We start from the raw sequence: 22723 nt of genomic DNA on the forward strand, positions 1-22723 counted from the left end.
TAATATACACTGGAATTAAAAATATCAGAGTGCATGCAGTGCAGGTAGAAAGGGCTGGGCTGTCATGTAAAATGTACTTCATACTGTGCATTGTAGCCAGAAAAGTTTGACAGACGCTGATCCGGTCCCAGTGGGCCCGGTCCAGGAGGGGAGTCAAAGGCCCAGGGAGGAGAGGGGCCTACCTGTAGAGGGAAGGGCAACAGTGGGACTTGAACGCAAGCCCCCAGGCCCTCGCCCCGCTGCCCCGAGCACTTCCCAGACACCAGCAGCTCCTGACCGCCTTGGCCGCCTGTACTCCGCGCAGGGAAATTTCTCCTGCTCTGGCCAGGACTTCTTTCCACTGTTATTTCTCTGCCAAACTCCCCATCTTTGCCTCCTGTCTGCCAAGCCAAGAAGCAAATGGCAAGAGGCATTCTAGGGGGACCCCTCGAAGGCCAGAGGGGGAAAATATCCCGCTCCCTGGGCCTCCTGCACCCGTGGAGGCCGGCCCGGGGCTGCAGCAGGGGTGCAGGGCGGCCTCCTAGGCTGCGCCCTCAGGCTGGCAGCAGGGGAGAGGCGGGCAGACAATAGTAAACTTATAATAATGAGGCGCCCCCAGGGCTGTGTGTGAGCCCAGCTGGGGAGTCAGGCGCCCTGGGAAGAGCCTGCAAAGCCGGAGACCTGGTGGGAGCGAAGCCGTCACAGGGCCGTCCGAGGAGCTTTCCCAGGAGCTCACGGGCGGTGGGTCTGCCTGCTCTGACTTGTCCCGAGACTAGAGGATCAACATGCAGCCTGAGAAAATGCCTCCGCACAGGTGCCGACCTGAGACTCAGCTTTGCCAGGGTGAGCTGGGGCCAGTCCAGCAGCCCGGAGCCTGCCCGCCCCACCCCGTGAGTGAGCGTGTGTGTGCATGTGTGTGCGCGTGTGTGCATATGCATGTAAGTATGTGTGTGCATGCATGTACGTACGTACATATATGTGCGTGTGCGAGTGCATGTGTGTGCTGTGCGCATGTGTGTAGGTACGTGCGCGCGTGTGCGCACGTGTGTGCACGTGTGTGTGTGTGTGAGTGCCCACACACAGGGGAGTCGCTGGGCGTCTGGGAACTCCCCTCCACTCCAGACCTAGCCACCGGCCCTTGGCTGGGCCCCGTCCCTCTCTGCAGGGAAAGCCTTTGGAACAGGAGACCGCCTGTGGGTCACCTTCTGTCAGCAGTGACACCCAGCGCTCAGAAGACACCCACTGTCAACCTTGGCCAAGGCGCTCTGGTCAGCTCCGCCCACGCGGGCAGCTATGCACTCAGGCGGGCAAGGCGTTCACCCCCAAACTGGGTCAAGCCAGCCAACTCCAAAGGGAACTGGTGTGTGGGGCAGGGTAGGCACAAAGGGACAAGAAGGGGCAGAGGTCAGAGGAGCGGGCCGCCGTCTGACCATCCTCAGTGGGCAACCTGCACGGCACACAAGAAACACGCAACTAGGCCTCCAGGCCTCAGGCTGGCGGCCACACCCCACCCTCCTCTGGGGGAGGAAGATGACATGGTGCCGTGGAGGGAAGGCTGGACCCCCCTGGGCCCCCCTGGTCCTCAGTGATGACACTCCTGGTCGTCACCCCAGACTGTGACGCCGGAGAGGCCACACGCTTCCCTGGCCCAAACCCAGCGCACGTGCCGTCCTGCTGGCGAAGCTCAGGGCTTGCTCTCCTGCCCTGGCCAGGGGTCGGGGGGTGCTGCCCACAGGGGCCGGGGTGCTGGCTGTGCTGCGGGAGGGCAGGTACGGGGGAGGCAGCGGCCCCGCGGGGCAGCATTTCTCAGCCACAGCCGCGTCGTGCACCCCACCTGGTTCCTGTGGCAAGGGCTGCTGGCGGGCTGGCGGTGGCCAAGCCAGCCGTGGGTGAGTCTCCCGCCCTTAGGACCTCTGCTGTCACTTTGACAAGCGTGAGCAAGGGCTCCTCTCGGCCGGGCACCATCCCCTCCTAGTGCACAGGGGGCCTGGGCTCCCCTCCAAGGTGCAGACAAGCCCTCCCAGAGCAGGCGGCCCGTGGCCTAGCTGACGCCTGTGCCCTTTGCCCCTTTCCTTCTATCTGCCTGAAACGACAGGGGATTGTGGGCTCGGTGGGCTGGGACTTCTGCAGCAGAGGGAGACTCGGGGGCCAAGAACAGACTCAGGAGCCAGACGGCCTGGGTTGAGCTCTGCCCATGTCAACTGCCCGATGGGTGGCCTCGGGCTTGTGCGTCTTGGTTTCTTCATTGGTAAAGTGGCATCATTGTGCCCAGTGTGCAGGGCCGTTGGGAGAATTCGGCACACGGATGTTTGAGACGTGCTTAGCACAGAGCATGACTTAAGTGTCCCTCTGACACTCAGACTGGGGACAGGCTGGCTGCCTCTGGGTCTTGCCAAAGGAGCTGCCGGGTGGGCACAGGAAGGGGGAGGGACCCAGGCAGCCAGGAGGGCCTGGGAAAGGGGTGCACGCTGGCTGCTCTCACCCCATGGCCACAGAACAGCCTCCATGGGTTTCAGAAAAACAGAGGAGACTGGTCCGCCCAGATGGGCGGCGTTATGATGAAACAGCCTGGTGTTTCTTTGCGTGGGCGATGTCGGCCTTCGGGCCAGACCATTCTTCACTGTATAGGATGCTGCAAGCATTGTGGGATGTCTGGTGCCCTGGCTCCCAGGCCCTAAGTACCGGTAACACCTCACAGCCACTCTGACCCGTGAGAGCACCCCACGCGCTTCCAAACGCTGCCTGGGGATCCTGAGTAACCGCCGGACCAGACCAGGAAGCGAGGCAGCACGGGATGGCGCTGGCCGGGCCGGGGCCCGCTCCCACGCTCAGACAGCGATCTGCTGGCAGCGTCTCTGCTGTGGCTACAAAGGTCACACACACACTCACACACACGCGCACCCCGCGGTCTGGTCATCTCATGCTTCCTTGGGAAACTCTGGCCTCGGGGGGGATGGCCCATGGGACCACAACATGCCAGAGGCGAGATACTTGATGTCCCGAGAGCACAGCCGACCCCTCGGCCAGAGAGCAGCCTGGGCCGGGCAGCCTCAGGGACACCTGGGCAGTGTGTCCGGAGAGACACATTTCAGCACCTGGAACCATCCAGGGAGCCTCCCGGAGCCCCGCCCTGCTCTGCTAGTGACTTTGGTCTTGTAACGCATTTTCTCTCCCTCTCCTCTTCCCTCGCGGGAAAGGGGAATTTTGTCCCCCACTGAGTGCCCTCACCCCCGCCCTGGGCCCTCAACGTAACCTCTCTTTCCATCCCTCCTGAAGCCGGTCCGACAGGGCCACTGGGGCAAAGTAAAGCAACAGAAGCCTGGGACCCGGGGCCTCAAAGCACTGAGTGCGGGCGGCCCCCCGCGAGCCCCCCTCGGTCTGCAGCAGCCAGGGGCGCGCCAGGTGGGCCCGGATGAAAAGAGCCCTTTCTGAAACCAAGCTTCGCCAGGCAGGCAGGGCTGGACAAACCTGCTCTGGGCGGACACGCCCAGACCCTCCTGCCCAGGCGCGCTCAGAGCAGAGTCACGTCCGATGCCCTCCTGTGAGAGCCAGCGCGTGCGCCACTTCACCGGGTCCTTGCCCTCGTGGCCCAGGGAGGGGGCTCCTGAGAAAGGATCCGGACTACAGACGCCTCAGGGACAGACCCCATCGGCCATTTCCCTGCACATGCCACCCCACTCAGCACCCAGCCGGGCCCCCGGGGCAGCAGGCAGACAGCAAGCCTCCCTCCCCCTGGGAGTGCGGTCGGGGTGGCACCGCAGCAGGTCACAGGCAGCAGGGCGTCTTCCCACGCTGCGTGGTGGCCCGGGGGCCGGGAGGGCACGGGTCCCCTCCCAGCAAGGGCTCCCGGGGGGACACTTAGGGCCCGGGGTGTGCGGGGCTCCCCCGGGCCCGGGGCGGCTGCTCGCTCGGCAGTTTGCATCAGCGTGGAAACCACCGGCCTGAGTCACCCAAGGTGGGACCTCGGCTGGGGGGAGTGCCGGTCCTCGCCCCCCACCCCACCCCACCGCCGGGCGCCGCTCCCTCCCTGGCTAGGAGCAGGGTTCCGCCCTGGGCCGGCCCGCCCCTCCTTCCCTGGCACGCGGCTTCGTGCGGAGCGTGGAGGACAGACGGAGCGGCCCCTCGGCTTGGAGGTCCTGCCGTGTGGGCCCGGAGGAGGCTATGTGGGTACCCCGGCCAGGCAGTCCCTCAGGGCGGGAGGAGCTGCCCCCGAGAGTCCGTCACCCGCACCCAGTGACCAGCAGTTCCCACCCGGGGGGACCCCGGCTTGCGAACTGGACAACACTGATGGAGGCCCGGCTCCCAGGCTCAGGGGAGGCACCACAGAAATCTGAAACTGAAATTCAGTGCCGGGGGCTGGGCATCTTTTATCACCTGAATGTTTTTAATATGAAACAAGAAAGTTTTGATGTTCATTCTGAGAGTAGATTTCACCAGAGAGCTGGTTAATAATGGCGCGTCCCTTATCACCTTGTAGGGTCAGGACTGAACTCCCAGTGACCAGGGCAGGAGTAAGAACTGTTGTGGGTAATTCAGAAAAGTTTTCTGAAGTATCTGGACCATGAAGCCCAAGTAGAGAAGAGCCTATGGCGCTCGGACTGCAGCCTGTGGGTCTTTCACGGAGGTGCTGCTCTCTCCAGGGACAGAGGCCACAACTCTGGGGAAAGAAGCCACCTGACCTCCTGGGCTCCAGGCTCCAAGTCTGCCTCTCAGGCCGGGGGCAAGGGTGAGGCCCACCATGGCTCCTGCTGCTACTGGCGACGGGGCGGGAACGGGGGGCACAAAGTGCGTTTGTGTGCCCCAGCACTTGGCCGAGAGCTGGCCTCCATGACATGTGATGTCTGAAAATACAGCGGTGCCACCTCCAGCACCCAGCTCCCACCTCCAGCACCCAGCTCCCAGCTCCCAGCACCCAGCTCCCAGCCCCAGCACCCAGCACCCAGCTCCAGCTCTGCCTTCACATCCTGCTCCCTGTTTCATCACTAATCTGTGGGAGAAACTATTTCCTGAAACTCTGTTCTTGGACCTCTCCCCCTGCACACCTGCGACGTGGGCTTTTCTCAGCTCCTGACCCGCCAGGATGGGTCTGTGGGACAAGGACCTCAGGTTTTCTTCGTGGAAACCTCGGGCTTCACTTTGGGACGCACCCCCTGGCAGGTGTCTGCCTTTCAGAGGCAGCTGTCAACAGTCCCAAGAGGCAAAGGATCCCCGCACCTCGGCCACCCCTCTCATGGGCTCAGGAGTGTCCGAGGCACGGTCCTTCTGCCCCCCAGGAGCCCTGTGCTCTGTGGTCACTTTGGAACCCAGAGGCCGACCCCTTCTTCCCCGTGATGGTTCATCCTGGGGAGGGCAAAGTGAGGGCCCCGCCAAGGTTCCCACGTGAAAGAGCTCCTGGAACCTCGAGGGAGTGCCATCTTCCTGAGCGTCAGGGAGATCCCACGGGGCCAGGCACCCCACCTTGTGCAGGGAGACCGGGGTGCCCCTGAGCTGCCGCCCGAGCCCTGAGCCAGGAGGCACCTGCCAGCCATAAGAGGAGGGCCAGACGCTGCAAGACGGCAACATCGTGAGGAGCAGATTCTTCCTTGGCCAACAAAGAGCTCCTTGGTGAAAAACCCACTCCCACTGAGGAGACAGCCAAACATTTCACAGGAAGGAAGGGACGACTGGCTGGACCCTCCAGGGCTTGGTGACGCAGCCCCGACTGGAGGACGAGCCTGTGCGCCTGTGCACACACACACTCCACGTGCACACCTGCCTGTGTGGGACACACAGCACTTGGCTGGGGGTGGACTCAGGCGGGTAGGTCTTTGGAAGCGCCTTGAGCTTATCCTAAGGACCCCACAGCAGGCCTGGTACTTCACAGTTTGTAAACAGCCCTCCCATTCAACCTCTTGCTGGAACCTCACGGCCTCCGTCCCCCGCCTGGCCAGGAGGCGCCGGGACAGGCAGCAGCATCTGTATTCTCTCTGAGAGCACCTCTTACGCTCAGAGAGCTTGAGGCTAAGACGGGGTAGACCCTGAACCAGGACCCAGGGCTCTGACCTTCCCGGTGTTCGTCCTCCAGCCACTTGGCCACCAGACTCTGGTGACGTAAGTGAAGTCTAAATGGCCCAGAGCTTCTGCAGGACAGGCTCCACTACCACCTCGGGCTACTCGCTGGCCCCTCACCTAGAAACCCCTCCCCAGAGCCCCAGACATAAGAGATGCCGGCTCTTCCTCTTTGGCCGATGGTGGGAAACGTTTAAGAAGAGTGCAGCTGACCGGCCGTGTGACACGTGATAAGGCTCTGCTGCCCACAGAGCCCGGCTGGAAGGCCCTCTGTCCCGAGAGACGCCTACGGGTGGGCGAGGCGGCCTGTGATCACAGCAGGGCTGGCCGGGGGGTTCTCGAGAGGGAAGGCACGGAGGAGCGAGCGCGGGCCCCCGTGCCCTGCACCCATGCTCGTTCCTGGTGCACACAAGCTGCCCTGAGAAATCAGGACATCACGTCAAGACTGCCGACTGAGGCCGAGCCCGGAGTCTCCCGCACTGAGACGAGTCGTCCTGAGCTTCTTGGGCTCTAGAAGCTGAGCCACCTCCCTCCCAGCCTCAGGGGCAGTCAGAGGGAGGAGGAGGGCCTGCCCCGAGCCCCCCAGCTCCCTCCACGCCTCCCCCACGGCACCTCACCCTTCCCCCAGCTCTGTGGGCCTCCCAGAGCAGCTTAGGGCTGCGGGGAGATCGGGAGAGCCTGGGGTGTCCTACCGACTCTCCCCAGGAGCAACTGATCCTACAGGGCTTGGTGCCCGGCAGGCCCTGGGTTAGTACAGAGGGCCACAGACCTTGGCCGGAAACCTCATCTTTAAATGCTCCATTCAAGGGATTTCCCTGGTGGTCCAGTGAGTAAGACTGCGCTCCCAATGCAGGGGGCCCGGGTTCCATCCCTGGCTGGGAACTAGATCCCGCATGCATGCCGCACCTAAGAGTTTGCATGCCACAACTAAAAAGAAAAAACCAAAAAACATGCCGCACCTAAGAGTTTGCATGCCACAACTAAAAAGAAAAAACCAAAAAACATGCCACAACGAAGAGCCCGCATGCCACCACGAAGACCTGGCGCGGCCTAAATAAATAAATATTAAAAAAAGAAAAAGGAAAGACCTAAAGGCTCCATTCAAAAAGGCCTTCAGCTGGGCACAGGGCAGTCACCGGTGAGGGGAGGGGGAGCCACCCGGATGTGTCTTTAACATTTGCCAACCTCCCTTCTGAGCAGAAAGATAAAAAGCCTTTTTACCCACTTGGAATTAAGCAATGATTTGTTTTCATTCTATTTACTATTACTGATTCCAAATTATGGTAAGCCTTCTTTTATGGCAAAGGATACTTTTTTTTCTCTCAAGTTACTGATACAAAGTTTCTTTTCAAAATGAATGCACTGAAATTTAAAAGGAAGTTTAGTAAAAATGAGTAAATAATAGTCGGTGTGATGATTTTGTAAAACCTCTGACAGCAGAGATCAGATGAAACTCTGTTGCCTGCAGTGGCCAAGGTCCCCTCCTGTGACAGTGTGACCAGGAGCACAGGGCAGGGGCCCCAGAGGTCGGGTTCTAGTCCTGGTTCTACCCTGAGCGGCTGTGCAGCCTTGGGCAGTCACCTCACCTCTCTGAGCCTCTCCGTTTCCCCAACTAGAGCCAGCGCTGTAAGGCTTCTGACTTTTAGTGTCGTTTCAGCCCCGCTAGAGTCACACTCGCCCTTCTCCCCAGCCTAGCTCAGAGCTTCGGAACAAACCCAGGAGGCTGTCTTCACTCCCACTCCGGGCCACGCCCTTGTGCAGGTGTGTGTGTGGGGTGCCCCCTGCTAGAGCCCCCAAAGCTGCACCCCTCCCCAGCTGTGTCTCCACCTCCTCCGCCCACCTCCGCCCCACTGGATTTTCCTTTTCAGCTAAGTTTGCTCTCCTGCGGCTGGAAGTCTTTGGTGGCGGCATGCCAGGGCGGGGCCCTGGGCGGGGGAGGCTGAGCCCCACCCTAGGGCGGGGTGAGGTCCTCACCCACCTACGGGAAAGGCTGCTGCCTTTGTCAGCGGAGTCTGGTGACAAAAGGCAGTTGCAACCAGAAGAGGCCCTGGACGACCTGCCCAGGGCTTTGTTTTGGCGGCCTCCTTCAGGGCCCCTCCTCCCTCCCGGCTCTGGAGCGCTTGTCGCTCGCCCACCGGGCAGGAGACAAGGTCCTGACTCTTCCTCCTTCTCCTCGTGTCCCCCGACACCCCACGCAGAGCTGACTGGGCTCTGGACCCAGTTCTGCCCAGTCTACCTGTGAGGTACCTCCCGGGCAAGCCCCTGCACTTCTCCATAGCCTGACTCCCCTGCGAATAAAATCGGAACAACAGGAACCAGTTCACCCGTCCGGATCTCACAAAGGTGGAAGGATCAGGTTGGGAAGTGGAAACAGGATTACCTTGTATACGTTCAAACCGCTCCGTAATTCAAGGGGTTCTGAGGACTGGGCTTCCTCCCACTGACAGCCCACCAAACGTGAAGGTGGCGGTCCTGGCAAAGCCGGCACTTCCTGCTAACCCAGAACCCCAGGGCTCCGTCCCCAGACCTCCAGGACCCTGGGGACCAGGGCTGCTGCTAGGGAAGAAGGTTGGGTGGTCACCTGGTCCCACTCGCCGATGACAGACCAGGAGACTGAGGCCCGGAGAGGGTTAAGGAGCTCGTGCTGCAAACCCCAGCATTTCATCACACACACCCTCTCTCACGCTGGTGTCTCGTCTGTTAGTTGCTTTTGTTTTCTTTTAAATAAATTTATTTATTTATTTTTGGCTGCGTTGGGTCTTCGTTGCTGCACGCAGGCTTTCTCTAGTTGCGGCGCGCGGGGGCTACTCTTTGTTGCGGTGCGCGGGCTTCTCATTGCGGTGGCTTCTCTTGTTGTGGAGCACGGGCTCTAGGCATGCGGGCTTCCGTACTTGTGCCTCGTGGGCTCAGTCGTTGTGGCTCGCGGGCTCTAGAGCGCAGGCTCAGTAGTTGCGGCACACGGGCTTAGTTGCTCCGTGGCACGTGGGATCTTCCCGCACCAGGGCTCGAACCCGTGTCCCCTGCATTGGCAGGCGGATTCTTAACCGTGCACCACCAGGGAAGTCCCCTGTTAGTTGTTTTTAACTAGAGTGTTAGGGCTTTCAAGTCTGTTGGCTCAGTAGATTCGTTCTTGTCAGGAGTTAAAAAAAAAAAAAAAGGCAAAACTAAAACTCACTAATTTTCTTCTGGAGCGAAATAAAGAAGTTTGCAATTGTCCTTGATTCTTCAAATCTTCCCTCTGAAGTTTCAGCGGCTCTACTGTGACACGTGTGTGAGAAGGAAGGTGGGAACGAAGCCAGATCACAGGGGAGCCTCCTTCTTGGGGAAAGACGCTGACCGGAAGTGACAGGTGGACTAAAGCCAAAGGAAGATGTAAAACCAGGCTCGGTCCTCTCTCAGAGGAGGGGGAACTCCTTCCCGAGCCCATCTGGGAGGGGCCCCTGCAGACTGTCCAGGGCTGGCAAAGCCCAATGCTCCCACCCACCAACCACACAGTGGCCACACTGAGTCCCCTGCACGGACGAACACGTCTCTCTGGACATTGCGACCAATTGCCTGCCTCCCTCCCCCACAAGGGTCCACCAACGGGGACAGTGACAGGTGACTGCCTTCCCCTGGGCCTGGCCTCTCTCGGAGCGATGCCTGTGCCTGTGAGCACTCACAAAGGACGGCCCAGGGGCTACGTCCCAGCTCCAAGCCTGGCAGCACCCCTCTGCCCGCTCCTGTCGGCTAAGGGCAGCCCCCAAGCCCAGCTGCCCGCCTGGAGCCGTCCTGGGACTCCGCTTGCATTGATCTGCGGGCCGGGTCCTCCCCCTTCACCGGCCTGCAGTGCCGACTCCTCTCCCCCCAGGGAGGACACACAACACGGGACGTCAGAGCCGAGGAGACGGTCTGATGGTGCCCCTGGGGCCCGGCAGGGATGGAGGGCCAGCAGCGGTCGCTGGGCAGTGCTGGGGAGCCCCACGCCCAGGCCAGTGGCCTTTCCTCCACCTCACCCCTGGTCTCTAAAGAGTCCCTGCCCCCCCCAAATCTGAGCCAGGAAGAGCAGCCTCTCCGAGAGGCTGGAGTCAGCCCTCGGTGAAAAGCGGCTCAGAAGGGCGCGCCGGCCCGGGGCCGGCAGGATCGTCCGGCACAGAAAGCAGGACCACCCCATGCACATGGCCACTCCGAGGGACACCCCGACGTGGGCGTATGAGTTTGAACAGAGGGGATGTCTCCAGCCTCAGTGATGCCCAGCCGGGCGCTGCTCCTACAGGAGGGAGCCCGGGCGGGGGGCCGGCCCGCGGCCCCCACTCCCTCGCCTCCTGTCTCGGACAAATTCTGTCCCTCGACAGCAGCATCCTCGTTGGGCGAGAGCCCGGGGCCCGCGGGACCGGGTGGGGGTGAGTCACTGCTGGCAGGGGGACGCCGGGCTGGCAAGCACGACGATCACCCCCTCTTCGTAGGGCAGGAGCATGCGTCTCCTCCATCCTTCTCTCCCCAGACTTTCCAAACAGAGGGCAGGCACCGCCAGAGAACCCAGCTGAGAGAGGGGAGCAGGGCCGGAGGCGGGGCGGGGTTTTTAAGCAGTGGGAGTTACCGGCCCGCCTCCCCTCTGTAGAGCTAAAGGAAATGAGGGCCTACCAGCTCTCCATCCTGCTGCAAGGGTTAATTGCCTGCTGTTTCCCCGGTGCCTGGAGGTGCCCAGATGAAAGCGGGGAGGTCATGCAGAAGCCCTCACCCACCTGCAGGCCCCAGAGACCACCGTGAGGCCCAGGCTGTGGGTCCCGCAGCTGTCCAGAGGAAGCTCTCGAGCCGCACAGAGCCCTGAAAAGTCGGGGCTGAAGGGGTCCCTGGCTAGGTCTAGTCCAACAGCCTTGCTCCGTGGATGAGAAAAGGTCTCAGGAGGTGAAGACCCCCCGGGTCCTTCCCTCCGCTTGTAGCAGCCAAGCTGAGACCAGAATCCAGGCCTCCTACCCGATCGGGTGTGTCCTATCTACAGCCCCGACTGCCCTTCGAGATAGGAATTCTCACCTATTTCAGAGATGGGCAAGCAGCTAGGGTTAAGAATTTGCCGAGGGTCATCCAGCTAGCTGAGGGCCCAGGGCTGGTCCCTCCACACCACCTGCCATGGGAGGGGTCTGTGTTTATTGGGACCTTTCTCTGCTTCAAGGGCTAGAGTCCTGCCGTTTTCTCTCCGGCAGCCCCTCGGCCTTGGGCCCTGCCACCTGCAGACCCTGCACACACGTGGCTCACCAGAGCCTGGGTTCCCACGCCCCACGGAGCTGTGCACAGCCTCAGCCCTCTCATCTACAGAAGAGGGCCACCCAGGTGTCTCTGGGTCTGGGGTGGGCAGGACCAGTCCCCCTCAGGGAGAGGGTCCCCAGCACGTGGTCCAGGAGACCCTGTCGTGATGGGATCACCAAATACTGACACATCAGTTAAGCAAGTACAGCTGAGAAGAGGCTGGGAGGAAGATTTGCTAGCAAATCCTGGATTTTTTTTTAATAATTTTTTTTTTTGGCCTCCCCGTGTGGCATGCAGGATCTCAGTTCCCCGACTAGGGATTGAACCCGTGCCCCCTGCAGTGGCAGCTCGGAGTCCTAACCACTGGACCACAGGGGAATTCCCTGAACCCTGGATTAAGGCAGAGAAATGGGGTCAGTGACCAGAATGAAGGCAGAATTTCCCCTGGCCGTCCTCCCGGGGAGTCTTGGCCTCTGCCCCCACCCCGAGCACTGGGCTGGTGTAACAGAGCACGGTGGAGGGATTCAGCACGATGCCCCCACGGGATACCCTGGCCCAGCTGCTGCGCGCATGGGATCGGCTCCCGGCGGGATGCTCTAGGCCCGTCCACAACCAAAGCACATTTCACTCCACGTGACGCCCAGAGGGACGTAAGCGCTCTAGGTGTGCTTCTTGATTTGTAAATAGGAAAACCATTTGGGGCCGGAGGCGGTGGAAAGGGAGACCCTCCTCTTAATCCAGAACCTTCCCTGGACGCTAAACTGTCCACCTGCCGCAACGTCATCCAGGACAAACCCACGTGCTTTCCGTGATTTCTGCTCCCTCCTCCCTCACCCTGCTGTCAGCTGACCCAGGGGACGTGTTCAAAGTGCCCCGTACAAGGACCTCAGGGGGGCCGTCAGCCTCCCTTTGCTCCCCTAAAGTAATTCTGCCTCGGTCCCCAACCTAGGACAGGGGCACTTAGGGAGTCTTGTTTTTATTACAGGGAATGGGTGGAAATACACCCTGACCTGGGGAACGCCAGATACAGCAAATGAAAATGCAGGACCCCCAGTTACATTTGACTATCAGGTAAACAGCAAGTAACACTGTAGGATCAGTATGTCGCAAATATCGCATTTCTTTATGTTTAATTGGTAGCCCACCCTGACCCCCACAGCTGAGTGGCACCAGCTTGAGTCTGGGAAGGAAAAAGGGGCCACTGCCCTGCGTCTTTTGTGTGAGACTGACTCACAAGCAAAGAGTAGGCTTGGCTGGGGGACGGAAGGGGGGAAATGAAGGGATTTGAACTCATGCGTCTGTTCCAAGTCCCCAGAACATGCTATAGTTTGAAAATATTGAGACTGCAAAAAAAAAAAAAAACACACCAGAAAACATCCCATAAAATGCCCAACAAAAGAGCGCAAATGTCTGGGGCGATGAAAGGAAACTCCATCAGGTTAGGAGTTAGGAGGCCAGGGGTCTCGTCTGCTCTCCCATTAACCGGCCATGTGACCCTTGTCCTTACTGGGCCTGAGTGTCCTCAACTATGAAATGCCAACCTTGTCGGTCCCTACATAGTCCCCGAGTCTGGTTCTGAGAACTGGGACAGAAGAGTTGAGTCTGCTCGTCTGAGAAACAGGGCTGGATGTGCCCCACCCTTTGCACCAGCTCACCTGCTCCTCCCTGGGCCTCTGGGCATCACTGACCAGCAGATACGGTCTCCGAGGACCGGGAGAGAATAGAGAACGACTGGCCAGCGACTTTCTCGGGACCAGTTCTTCTTTTCCTTAAGCCCCTTGATGCTTTTTGTGTGTCAGACTAACTCTGTTTCATTCTATGACAAGACCGTCTATATTCCATTTTCTTATCTTGTGATATAAGTGATCATAGATTATAAATGGTAGGATGAGATTTATCTCATCTGTTTTCTTAAATTAAAAGACTGTTGCTGAATTAGAATATAAGGTAACATCATAAGGTACCACCACTGCTTTTTAAACATTTTTAGAACAGATCCTTTGCATACTTAAATAAAATACGTCGTCAGTGGTGACCAGTCTTTGTTATTTGAAGTTGATCTGATATTTGAAACAAGACAAGTCTGAGGAGTGAGGCTCTCAGAGGGCTTAATATCATTTCCGCTCAAACACAGGTCCTGACAACACACAAATGGGGCTGGTTTTCTTAGATGGCCCCTAAAATGGCACTAACAACAATTATATTTTATAAAAAAATTTTTTTAGAGGTTCCAGAAACACTTCCGGCAATGGCAGCACAGCTGGACTCCTCCAGCTTAGCGACGATCTGTCTGCGGTCCTCCCAGGGCAGACGGAGGCTACTCTGAGGAGGGTCCGTGGGCCCTGTTCCCTCTCCCTGCCCTCTGCGCTCGTTTCTTGGGAGGGGGGGCACTGAACTCCCCTGGCTCAGCTGTGCCAATCCCTGGGAAAATCCCATGGCTCCCCTATTGCCTTGCCCCCTGCCCCCCTTCCCCTAAGTCCTGACTAGCGGTTCCGCCATCGTGGCTGACGTGCTCGGCTCCAGCAGCAATCCTTCCACCCATCCGCCTCCCTCCACCAAAGCCCCGTGTCCCACAGCCCCTCCTGAGCTAAGCGAGCCGGGACACGTGTCCAGGCAGCTCCTGACTGAGTCACTCTGAAATCCCGCCGGCAGAGAGAAGGAGCGACGAGGGCTGGGCCTTGGGGTTCGGGAAAGGAGGGAATTCTCACCGGGCGTCAGAAAACAGTCACAGGGAGGGTGTAGGGGCAGCTGGGAGCCGGTGAGGATCGAGTTAATGGACCAGAAGCAGCGCTCAACCCAGCCGCACACAGGCTCTCCCAAGAAGGCCCTCAGAACGAGTTCCCTGCAGGTCCTGGTTACAAATCTCCACATGTAACAGCCCCTCATCTGATGACACGTCCCGGTTAATGTAACACGTCAACCCCTGAGTGGAGGTGAAGCACACGCAGATGAGAACACTGATACCCAGAGAAATCAGAGCTCGATCTAAAGTCACAGAGTCAGAGAGCAGCCAGAGGCCCAGGGCGGGAACCCAAGCGCCAAGTTCTGATTGGGCAACGCAACACTGTAAAGACACAGAACATCTGCGCGGTCAGCACGATTACTCATCTGACTGCTGGTCCCGTCCAGGGACCTGCCCCTCCTTGGGTCTCTCCTAATCCTTTTCACGGGCATTACGAAGTCATCTTCTCAGATTCTGCCTGGGTCATCAGTCTCTCCGTCAAAGCCCTTTACTCACATCTATGCCTGGTCTGCCCGCCTACTGGGCTCAGTCAGCTGTATTTATCAGTTATCGGCGCTGAGGGTATCAACTGACATTAAGAATAGGGAAAAACGGAGGGAAATAAATTCACAGCAAACCTAGTTAAAGCTGCGACGAAAGACAAATCCTCCCAAATCAGCCCCAGTGAGAACGGAATCAAGTGGATGGCAAGGAACACCTAACTTATAAACCTCCCACCTCTCTCCTGCCCGGGACCCCGACATCTGTGAGCAACGTGGACTCAAAGCGAAAGCTGCTAAAACCTGAGGCCCAAGCAGACGGAACCCAGAGTCCCACGGAGAAGCGGCCTTTATCCCCAGCTGCACAGGCCTGAAGGGCCTCACAGAAGGATTTCCAGAACAATATAGGCTAATGTTGGAATGAGCAAAATGAAAGGGAAGTCACAGGATTTGCAGACTGGGAGGAAACCTGGGTGTCACCTAGCCCGGCACCCCGATTGTGGAGTAGAAGAAAACTCCTGCGTGGGCTTGTATGGTTGAAGCAGGGCATCTGCCCTGGTGCTTGATGGAGAGCTAGGGCTAAAGAAATATTTGTTCCGTAATGGGTGGACGGGCGTAGCGGGATGAGATCACACAGAAAGACAGTGACAGGGCCAGGATTAAAGGATCTAGGATAATGTCTACTCATGCTAATTTTAAAAAAAAATTCTTAAGAATGATTATAATCAGGTTGGTTTTTTTTTTTTTCTTTTGTTTTGTGGTACACGGGCCTCTCACTGCTGTGGCCTCTCCCGTTGCGGAGCACAGGCTCCGGACGCACAGGCTCGGCGGCCACGGCTCACGGGCCCAGCCGCTCCGCGGCATGTGGGATCTTCCCGGACCGGGGCACGAACCCGTGTCCCCTGCATCGGCAGGCGGACTCTCAACCACTGCGCCACCAGGGAAGCCCAATCAGGTTTTTTTTTAATGCACATTATTTCGTTTAGTCCTGACAACAATCCCCAGAGGTAGACTTTGTTATATGCATCTTACATGTGGGGGAACTGAGACCCAGAGGTAGAAGGATCTCGCCCAAGGTCACATGCTCAGCAGTAAGTAACACAGCTAGAATCTGAACGCGGGTTTGTCCAACTTACAAACTCAAGCCACATTCCCCCCCGGGCACACATCCTTGGTCATCAGCACATACTGAGGAGAGGGTTCCTTCGGGATTTTTCTAGAAACATCTAACCTATACATGACTGGACCATGAGAATTCAAACGTCTTTCAAATCTATGATCAAATCAGATATATTGGGAAATGGACTTTTGTTTTTAATATGATGTTTTCTTTATGCTTTTTCTAAAATGTTCTCACCTGAGACATTCAGAAATATCCAGTCAGACAGGAGGCTGCAGTGAGAGCCGCGTGTGAAATGATGGCCAAGCAAACGGACCCGGTCAGAGCTGGGGGGCCTCCCCTCGGGGACCCTTCCCACCCCGCACCGCTGTCTCGGCGACCAGGACACGCCTTCTCCTCCACGAAGCCTGAGCCCACACCCCGCGGGAAGCAGCTCCTTACCGGATAGCCCCACGCGCCGTTCCCCGCCTGGAACTTCGAGTAGTAGCTGCTCCGGCCGGTGGTCCCGCAGCTGTTGTAATTGTCGGCCAGGCCATCATACATGGAACCTTGAGGACAGGGGCAAGGGTTAGGCCATTCGCTCCCCACAGCCCTCCTGCCCACGGCGTCCCCTCCGCATCTGGTGCCCCGCGGCCCTCGGAGACCAGGGCCGAGGCCTTGGAGGAGGAGAACGGGGAAGCAGCCGTCTGCTCACCTTCTCCCTCTCTCCACCCGGCCCTCCACAGCCAGATGGCTGCAGGGTCAGCTCCGAGGGCCTCGGCCGACCCCTTCCTGGGGGTCTACCCCTGTGGCCGGGGGTGGGCAGACACCTACAGGTCAGGAGTTGGCCTGGAGGGCTTCAGGCCCCCGTCATCCCGGTCCAGGGAATCACAACTCCGAGTTCCACAAGGATGGCCTTCCCACTCATGGACGACAGCCCGGAGCTCCACATGGCAGCTCCAGAGCCTCAGGGCCGCGGGGCAGCTCCGCAGGGTCCAGGGCCGACGCCACGCGGGACTCTGGTCCCCGAGCCCAGCTTTCCGCCCCCTCCTGCATCTCCCAGGTGCCCCAGCTGCTGCAGGGGGAGCGGCCACCAACCTCAAAGGCCCGCTGAGGATTAATGAACTGTCTTCCGAGTGCTTGGGGGCCCACAGATGACAGGCTCCGGGGAGGACAGAGTGTCATTACTCTTATTAAGGGTAAAGTGGCTTTGGTTTTCAGAAGGCAGCCTGGACGCTAGGCTCCTTCACCGGATGGCTGAGGAACCCGAAAGGACAGCCCAATTCTTCCCGCTGTCCTGCTGCCCTTGAAGCGAGGCTGACAGTGACCTGCCTGGGGCTTTGCTCACACCGTGTCCCGTGCCGAGTCTGCCTTCCTTCCTCGGCCACAGCCACTGAATCACAACCGTCTGTAAACCCATGTTCAAAACCTGCAGCCGGGCCCCGCCCAAGAAGCTGTCCTGCCGTCCGTACCCCAGGTCACATCCTGCCTGGTGCCCCATTTCCTAGACTAGGAACCATGGCCCCATGGCCTGGGTATCCGGAGCAAGGGTGGTCCTACACTCTTACTAAGCGATGGCCCCTGGGGAAAGTCGATCCAGGGAGAGCGGGTAGACCCAGCATCAGGGGAAGGGTCCGGCCGGGATCCCACCTGGCTCAATTCACCCCTCCCCATCGGCTGTGCTCCCTCAGACTCCCAAGCCTTTGGGGGTGAGCGCTGGAGCATCTGAGCTGGGGGGAGAAGACAGAGCAGAGGGGCAGCTTTGGGTTGTGGCAGATGTCCCTGCCTGGTGCCACCTCCTCTGTCCAGGGCCAGGTGACCCCCAACAGCTCACAGGAGGGGCAGTGTCCCTGATTCTCCATGCCCCCCATCACGGAGGATCAACTGGCCACCGGGGCTGCCGGCTGTGGCGCAGACCCCCTGTCCTGGGCGCCTAGCGGTGCTGGAATTGGTCCTGGCTCCGGCATTTGGGCAAAGCACTTGCCTTCTCTCGGCCTTGGCTTCCTCTTCTACAGAAAGAGGGGTTTGGCCTCTCTGGACCTCAAGGTCCCGTGGTTGTGTGATTACAGTGACTTGTGTCTGGGCATTCAGAGAAGCCTGACCTCTCTTCTCTAGAGACAGGGCTCAGCAAGGAAGAAGTTTGGGCATCAAAGGCTACATCACCACCTCCTCTGCTGCCTGCCTCAGGGTCCCCCAGAGGTGTCCCCACCCCAGAAAGCCCCAGGCCCAGGCCTGGCTCCAGAAGGGACGTCCCTGAGGCTCTGAATTGCTCCAAGCTCCCTGCTGAATGCAGGCAGCTCATGCCTCTTCCTTTCTCCAGAAGCTCTGGAAAAGCTGCCTTTGTCAGGAGGAGTCTGGAGGCAATCTCATGGGCGTGGACGCCCAGAACTCGCTCTCACCGAGAAAAGGGGCTGCAGCCAGGAACCCCGGTGGCCGACAGCCAGCGTCCCGTCTATCTCCCCTCCTGACACCCCTTCCAGGGCAGGCCAAGGCAGGGTTCACCTGGGCAGGGATTTCTCACCCAAGGGCAAGCGTGGGTCAGCCAGCTGCTTTGGATGAAAAATCTGGGGTGGTGACAGACACAGAGTTATGGGAGAGGCGTCTCCAGGAGGCTCCGTGGAGGGCAGGCTCCCACAGAGCCTCCGCCCTGCTGGGGAGGGAGTCTGTCAGCAGTGATGTCACTCGCCCTCTTGGTCATCAGGTGAAGCATATCCTCCCCGACACCCTGCACCTGCCCGCCTCCCTCTCATTCTCCTCTGTGTGACAGGCGGGGAGTTCTCTGCCGTGGAGGCAGATGACCTCTGGAGTACCTTATCATTTCAAGGCCAGTCCCTGTGACCCAGGGGGGACTGTGGTGATGACAGGTGTGGGTTGTAACTCTCACTTCTCGTTGGGCCAAGGCCTCCAGGCCCTTCCAGGCAGCTCCTGAAGGCATCTCCCCAAGATCACCTGCAACTGGGGGTCAAAGTGCCTGACTCCCATCGTGAGCTGCCTGGCTTGGCCTCCTTGTGAGAATGTGGCTGCCATCACACCAGCCAGCACTGCTGCTCCGGCGGGAGGCAGCTGCCCTTGCACCAAGGTTTCGAGGGTGGGGTGTCCAGACATCTCACACACTTGCAGTCACACCTTGCAGTGTACCAGATACCCGAAGGGGTGCAGGCGGGAGGCGAGCCATTTGTGAGACTGTTAATCCCACAGCAGAAGCGAGCGCTCCCTCTCCTGACCCTGGGGGGTCTGGTTGGGAAGTACCACCCTCTGAAAGTCAAGTTCAGCAGGAAGAACATGGAGCTTCTCACTGAGAGTGATGGGACAGCTCTGATGGCCTGCACTTCTCCACTGGCCCCTTGACCTCACTGGACGTCACTTCTAGGAAGTCTTTCCTGATGACCCCCACCTGGTCCCCGTGCCCCAGGCTGCCTGTCCTCTCAGTGCAGGGTACGGTGAGGTACGGTCCCCCTGCCCAGCTCTGGTGCCTTGAGGCTCAGTGTTCCCATAACCGCAGCAGGGGACTGGGGTCCAGGCCCCCCTCCCACCCAAAGAGGTCCCTGGCGGGTCGGTGAACCGGGGAGAGGCTGGAGCCAGAACGCCCAAGGCTATATTCTCAGGGAGGTGGGAAGGGAGGGGGGGTCCCAGCACCAGTTTGCCCCACAGTCACCCCACCTCCCGGGAAGCACTGCACCCGCTGTTGTCGCTGGAAGGGCCCATGGGCCTTTCCGCGTGGCCCAACTGTGTGTCTGCCTCGAGGCATCCGCCCTCCCACAGGAGCCTGGGGTCAGAGAGCAGAGGTCTGCCTTACCTGTGGACCAGCATGGCCGGCCGCTCCCCACGCTGCAAGCCTCACTGTGGGTCGTTGCTCCGGGTGACAAGCCATCTCAGAAAAGCCACCCCGCACACGGCAGCACCCCGGAGCCCCTTCCCTGTGGCCTTGCACGGGCGGCCTGACTCTCCCGGTGTCACTGGGCAGCCTCTGTCAGGACCCCCGGGATTCCTTCCCCACTGGGACAGGTGAACCTTCGCAGGGATGACTCACCCTTCCACCCCCAAGCATTCCATGGGTCACACCCGCCACGCCTGAAACATTCCTGCTCTCCTTCTCAGGCAGGCCTCTCCCTGGAGCCCAAACCCTGCACAAAACCAGCTCCTCCTGGAGAAGACCCACCCCCACCCCGGCGCCCCAACTTGCCCTGGGAGCCGTGTCAGCACCCGGGCTACCTGCTCGACGCACTCCGTGCTGTACATTCTGTGTGTGTCTGCTGGGGGCGCTCTCCACCCACCCCAACGCAGGACCAGACTCCACCTGGAGAAGGCCCTCGGGACACCGGCCAGCCTGGCCTAAGGGCTGCCCCAGGGGCAGAGGCTGCCCGAAACGCCTCTCCTCCACCCCAGTCTCCCCACACCCCCGTCCCTGCTAGCCACAGGCCCTCCCAGAGAGGGATGTCTGTGAACCTGCCTCTCACAAGGTTCCTACCTCTTCTAGCTGCTTCTGCACTTACATCTGCTCCTTAGCACAGAAAGCTTCAGAAAGGAAGTCCACTGTCTCTCAGCCTCAGAAACGCCTTTACTTCACCCCCTAAACCCGTCCCATCCAGGGTGCCCAGCAGGGTGAGGCCCACAGCAAGAGGAATTTAAGTTAGACAATAAGGGGAACTGTCGGAAGAGGGCACGGAGATGTCTGGGACCCCGGACTGTCCCGCAGCCCAGCTCCTGCCCCTCGAACATCGCAGGAGATGTTCTGCCCTCCACCCAGGCCAGTGGGGCGCTCGTGGACACGCCGCCCTGTCCTGGACGGGAGGAGTTCAGCTCAACCCCACCTGACATGCTGGCGCAGTCGCTGCCCTTTCCTGGGCACGTGTACAGAACGGAAACACCAAAGCACACCGGGGTGTATTCAAACCCAGCTCTGCTGGAAACCTGCTTCTCCTCCTCACGACCTGTGTGTGGCCACCACTAAGCCTAAGTGCTGAACTGAGGGCAGAAGCATGCTGGGGCCTGGGCTCAGCCCCCCGAGGGGGGTCCAGGGTAAAGCATCGTCACCAGCAACTGCCACTCTAGATGCCCGTCCCTGTGTGTGTGTAGAGGTGTGTGCCTGTGACGGGGTGGTCCCCACAGGGGGTCTCTGTGTGAGGGCGGGTGAGGGCCAGAACTTTGCTGCATCTCAGAACCGCCTGGGAGCCTTTAACAGTCCACATGCCCGCGCTGTCCCCATACTAACTGAACCAGAACCGCTGGGGGCCGGAAATTCCCAGACTCTTCCGACATGTAACCATGCTTAAGGACAGTGCTTTGGGGGATAGTTTCTGGGGATCTGATGCTTCCTGGAAGGAAACCGTGAGGGCCGTGTCTTGAGGGGAGGAGCTTTTTTTGCAGCTGCAGATGGTCTGGAGAAACGGTCTGCAGAGGCAGTGAGTCATACATCTATTTCCAGTGAAATATCTGGAGATGATCTCACCCCACCTCTTACAGTTGCACAGACCCAGAGACGGGCAGCCACTTGCCGGAGATCACACAGCAGCTGGCAACAGATCAGAGAGAACTCAAGCCTCCTGACACCAGTGGGACTCCTGCCGCTGCACAAGCGGCCGCGAGGCGGGCCGCGTGTGAATGCGCGTGTGCGTGAGGACATGTGTGTGTGTGTGCACAGCGGCGGGTATACGTGTGCATACATGCGTGCCTGTGTGGCGTGTGCCTACAAAGAGCCTCACATGAGGCTACCTTCCATGGAAAACAGTCCTTCATTTTGTTTTGTTTAAACATCACGTAACTTCTACGGGTCACACCCTATCGCAGAAGTAGCTCCCAGAGTTTTAAACCTAGAACAAGTGGCTTATTGATATTTACAATTCCGTGTGTGGGGAGAGGAATTTCTTTTGTTCTGTTTATTTGTTTTCTAATCTCTGTCAATGAGCTTAGCAAAGGAGCAGGATGGGGGGGGGAAACACCCCGAATACTCGGCATTTTTGCATGTGTTGTAACAGGCTGCTGGAAATTCTGGCTAAGCCCTCAGCTCCTAGAGGAGGCATTGTGAAGAAATGAGAACTGGTCTGCTTGAAGTTTAACTAAGATGTTTCCCTGCTGGGGCAGGCCTAAGCACAGACACCACGTACCTCCTCCCATCTCAGCTCTGGTCCCGAGGAAATAACCCCAGAAGAGACACCTGTGCCCAGCCTGTGGTCAGGGCAGGACACCTTCCAGGAGAGTAGAGACAGCAGAACCTCCCCGGGTGGAGGGTCACGCTGAGACACAGCCCCCCATGAATCCAGGGAGCCAGACAGCGGGGCCCTAAGACAGGGTCTTGGCTCCCCTGAGCACAAGCCTGCCCCCAGGAGGGCCCTGGGGAGCAGGACACCTGCCCAGCGCACCCCACCCCCACCTCTGACCATCACAGGTGGGAAATGGTGCTTCTGAGAAGAATGGAGACAGAACCTTCGGGCCCAAGGCTGACGATGGCTCCCGGGGCAGTGCGCAGGGCGCGTGGGTTAGGTCTCCCTGGAGTGATGTGTGGAAGGCAGCTGGTTCCACCGAGCTCTGTGTGTGTGTGTGTGTGTGTGTGTGTGTGTGAGTGTATGTCTGTGTGTGTATGTGTGCGTGTGTATGTATGTATGAGTGTGAGTGCGCGTGTGTGCGCGCGCGCGTGTCTGTGTGAGTGTTTATGTATGTGTGTGTGCGTGTGTGTACGTATGTGTGAGTGTGTGTGCGTGTGTGCGTGTGTGTGGCAGCGGCGGCTTCGGACTTGGATCAGAGGAGATTTGGGTTCAGCTTTAGGAAGAGATTCCAAGCGGAGCATTAAGGGCATGAAAATGGCAGTGTCTCCGCTCGGGCCAGACGACAGCGCACCAGCCCCTCACCCCACAGTCCACCCCGCAGCGGCTCCCCGCCCGCCTCAAGGAGGTCATGTTTCCCAGCCCTGATCTCCGGCTGGGCAGCCACGTCCCCGGGTTCCTCCCGCTGCCCACGGGGACCCTCGGGAAGCGTGGGCAGCAGTGCTCAGAGGCCCCATTCAGGAGAAGATGGGTGGGCGGGTCCCGAGCAGCCTCCTCCTGCAGGGTCTCCAGGCCCCAGAGAACCGCTCCCTAACCGGGGACTGCCCGACAGGGTGGGCCATGCGTCTGGGCCCGTGTTTGGGGAGGGCACGGCAGAGACGGGCGTTCA

General features: G+C 59.4%; 1 protein-coding gene across 1 annotated transcript in view; it reads right to left on the bottom strand.

The window, feature by feature from the left end:
* Positions 1-22723, bottom strand: part of PKP1 (plakophilin 1) — a 43153-nt gene that overhangs the window by 17723 nt on the left and 2707 nt on the right. Inside the window, exon 2 of the mRNA XM_060126422.1 lies at positions 16037-16143. Within this exon, the coding sequence (XP_059982405.1) occupies positions 16037-16143 (107 nt within the window). The remainder of the gene's footprint in view (positions 1-16036; positions 16144-22723) is intronic.

Source organism: Lagenorhynchus albirostris, chromosome 2 (genome assembly GCF_949774975.1).
Source record: "Lagenorhynchus albirostris chromosome 2, mLagAlb1.1, whole genome shotgun sequence".
Lineage (NCBI taxonomy): Eukaryota > Metazoa > Chordata > Mammalia > Artiodactyla > Delphinidae > Lagenorhynchus > Lagenorhynchus albirostris.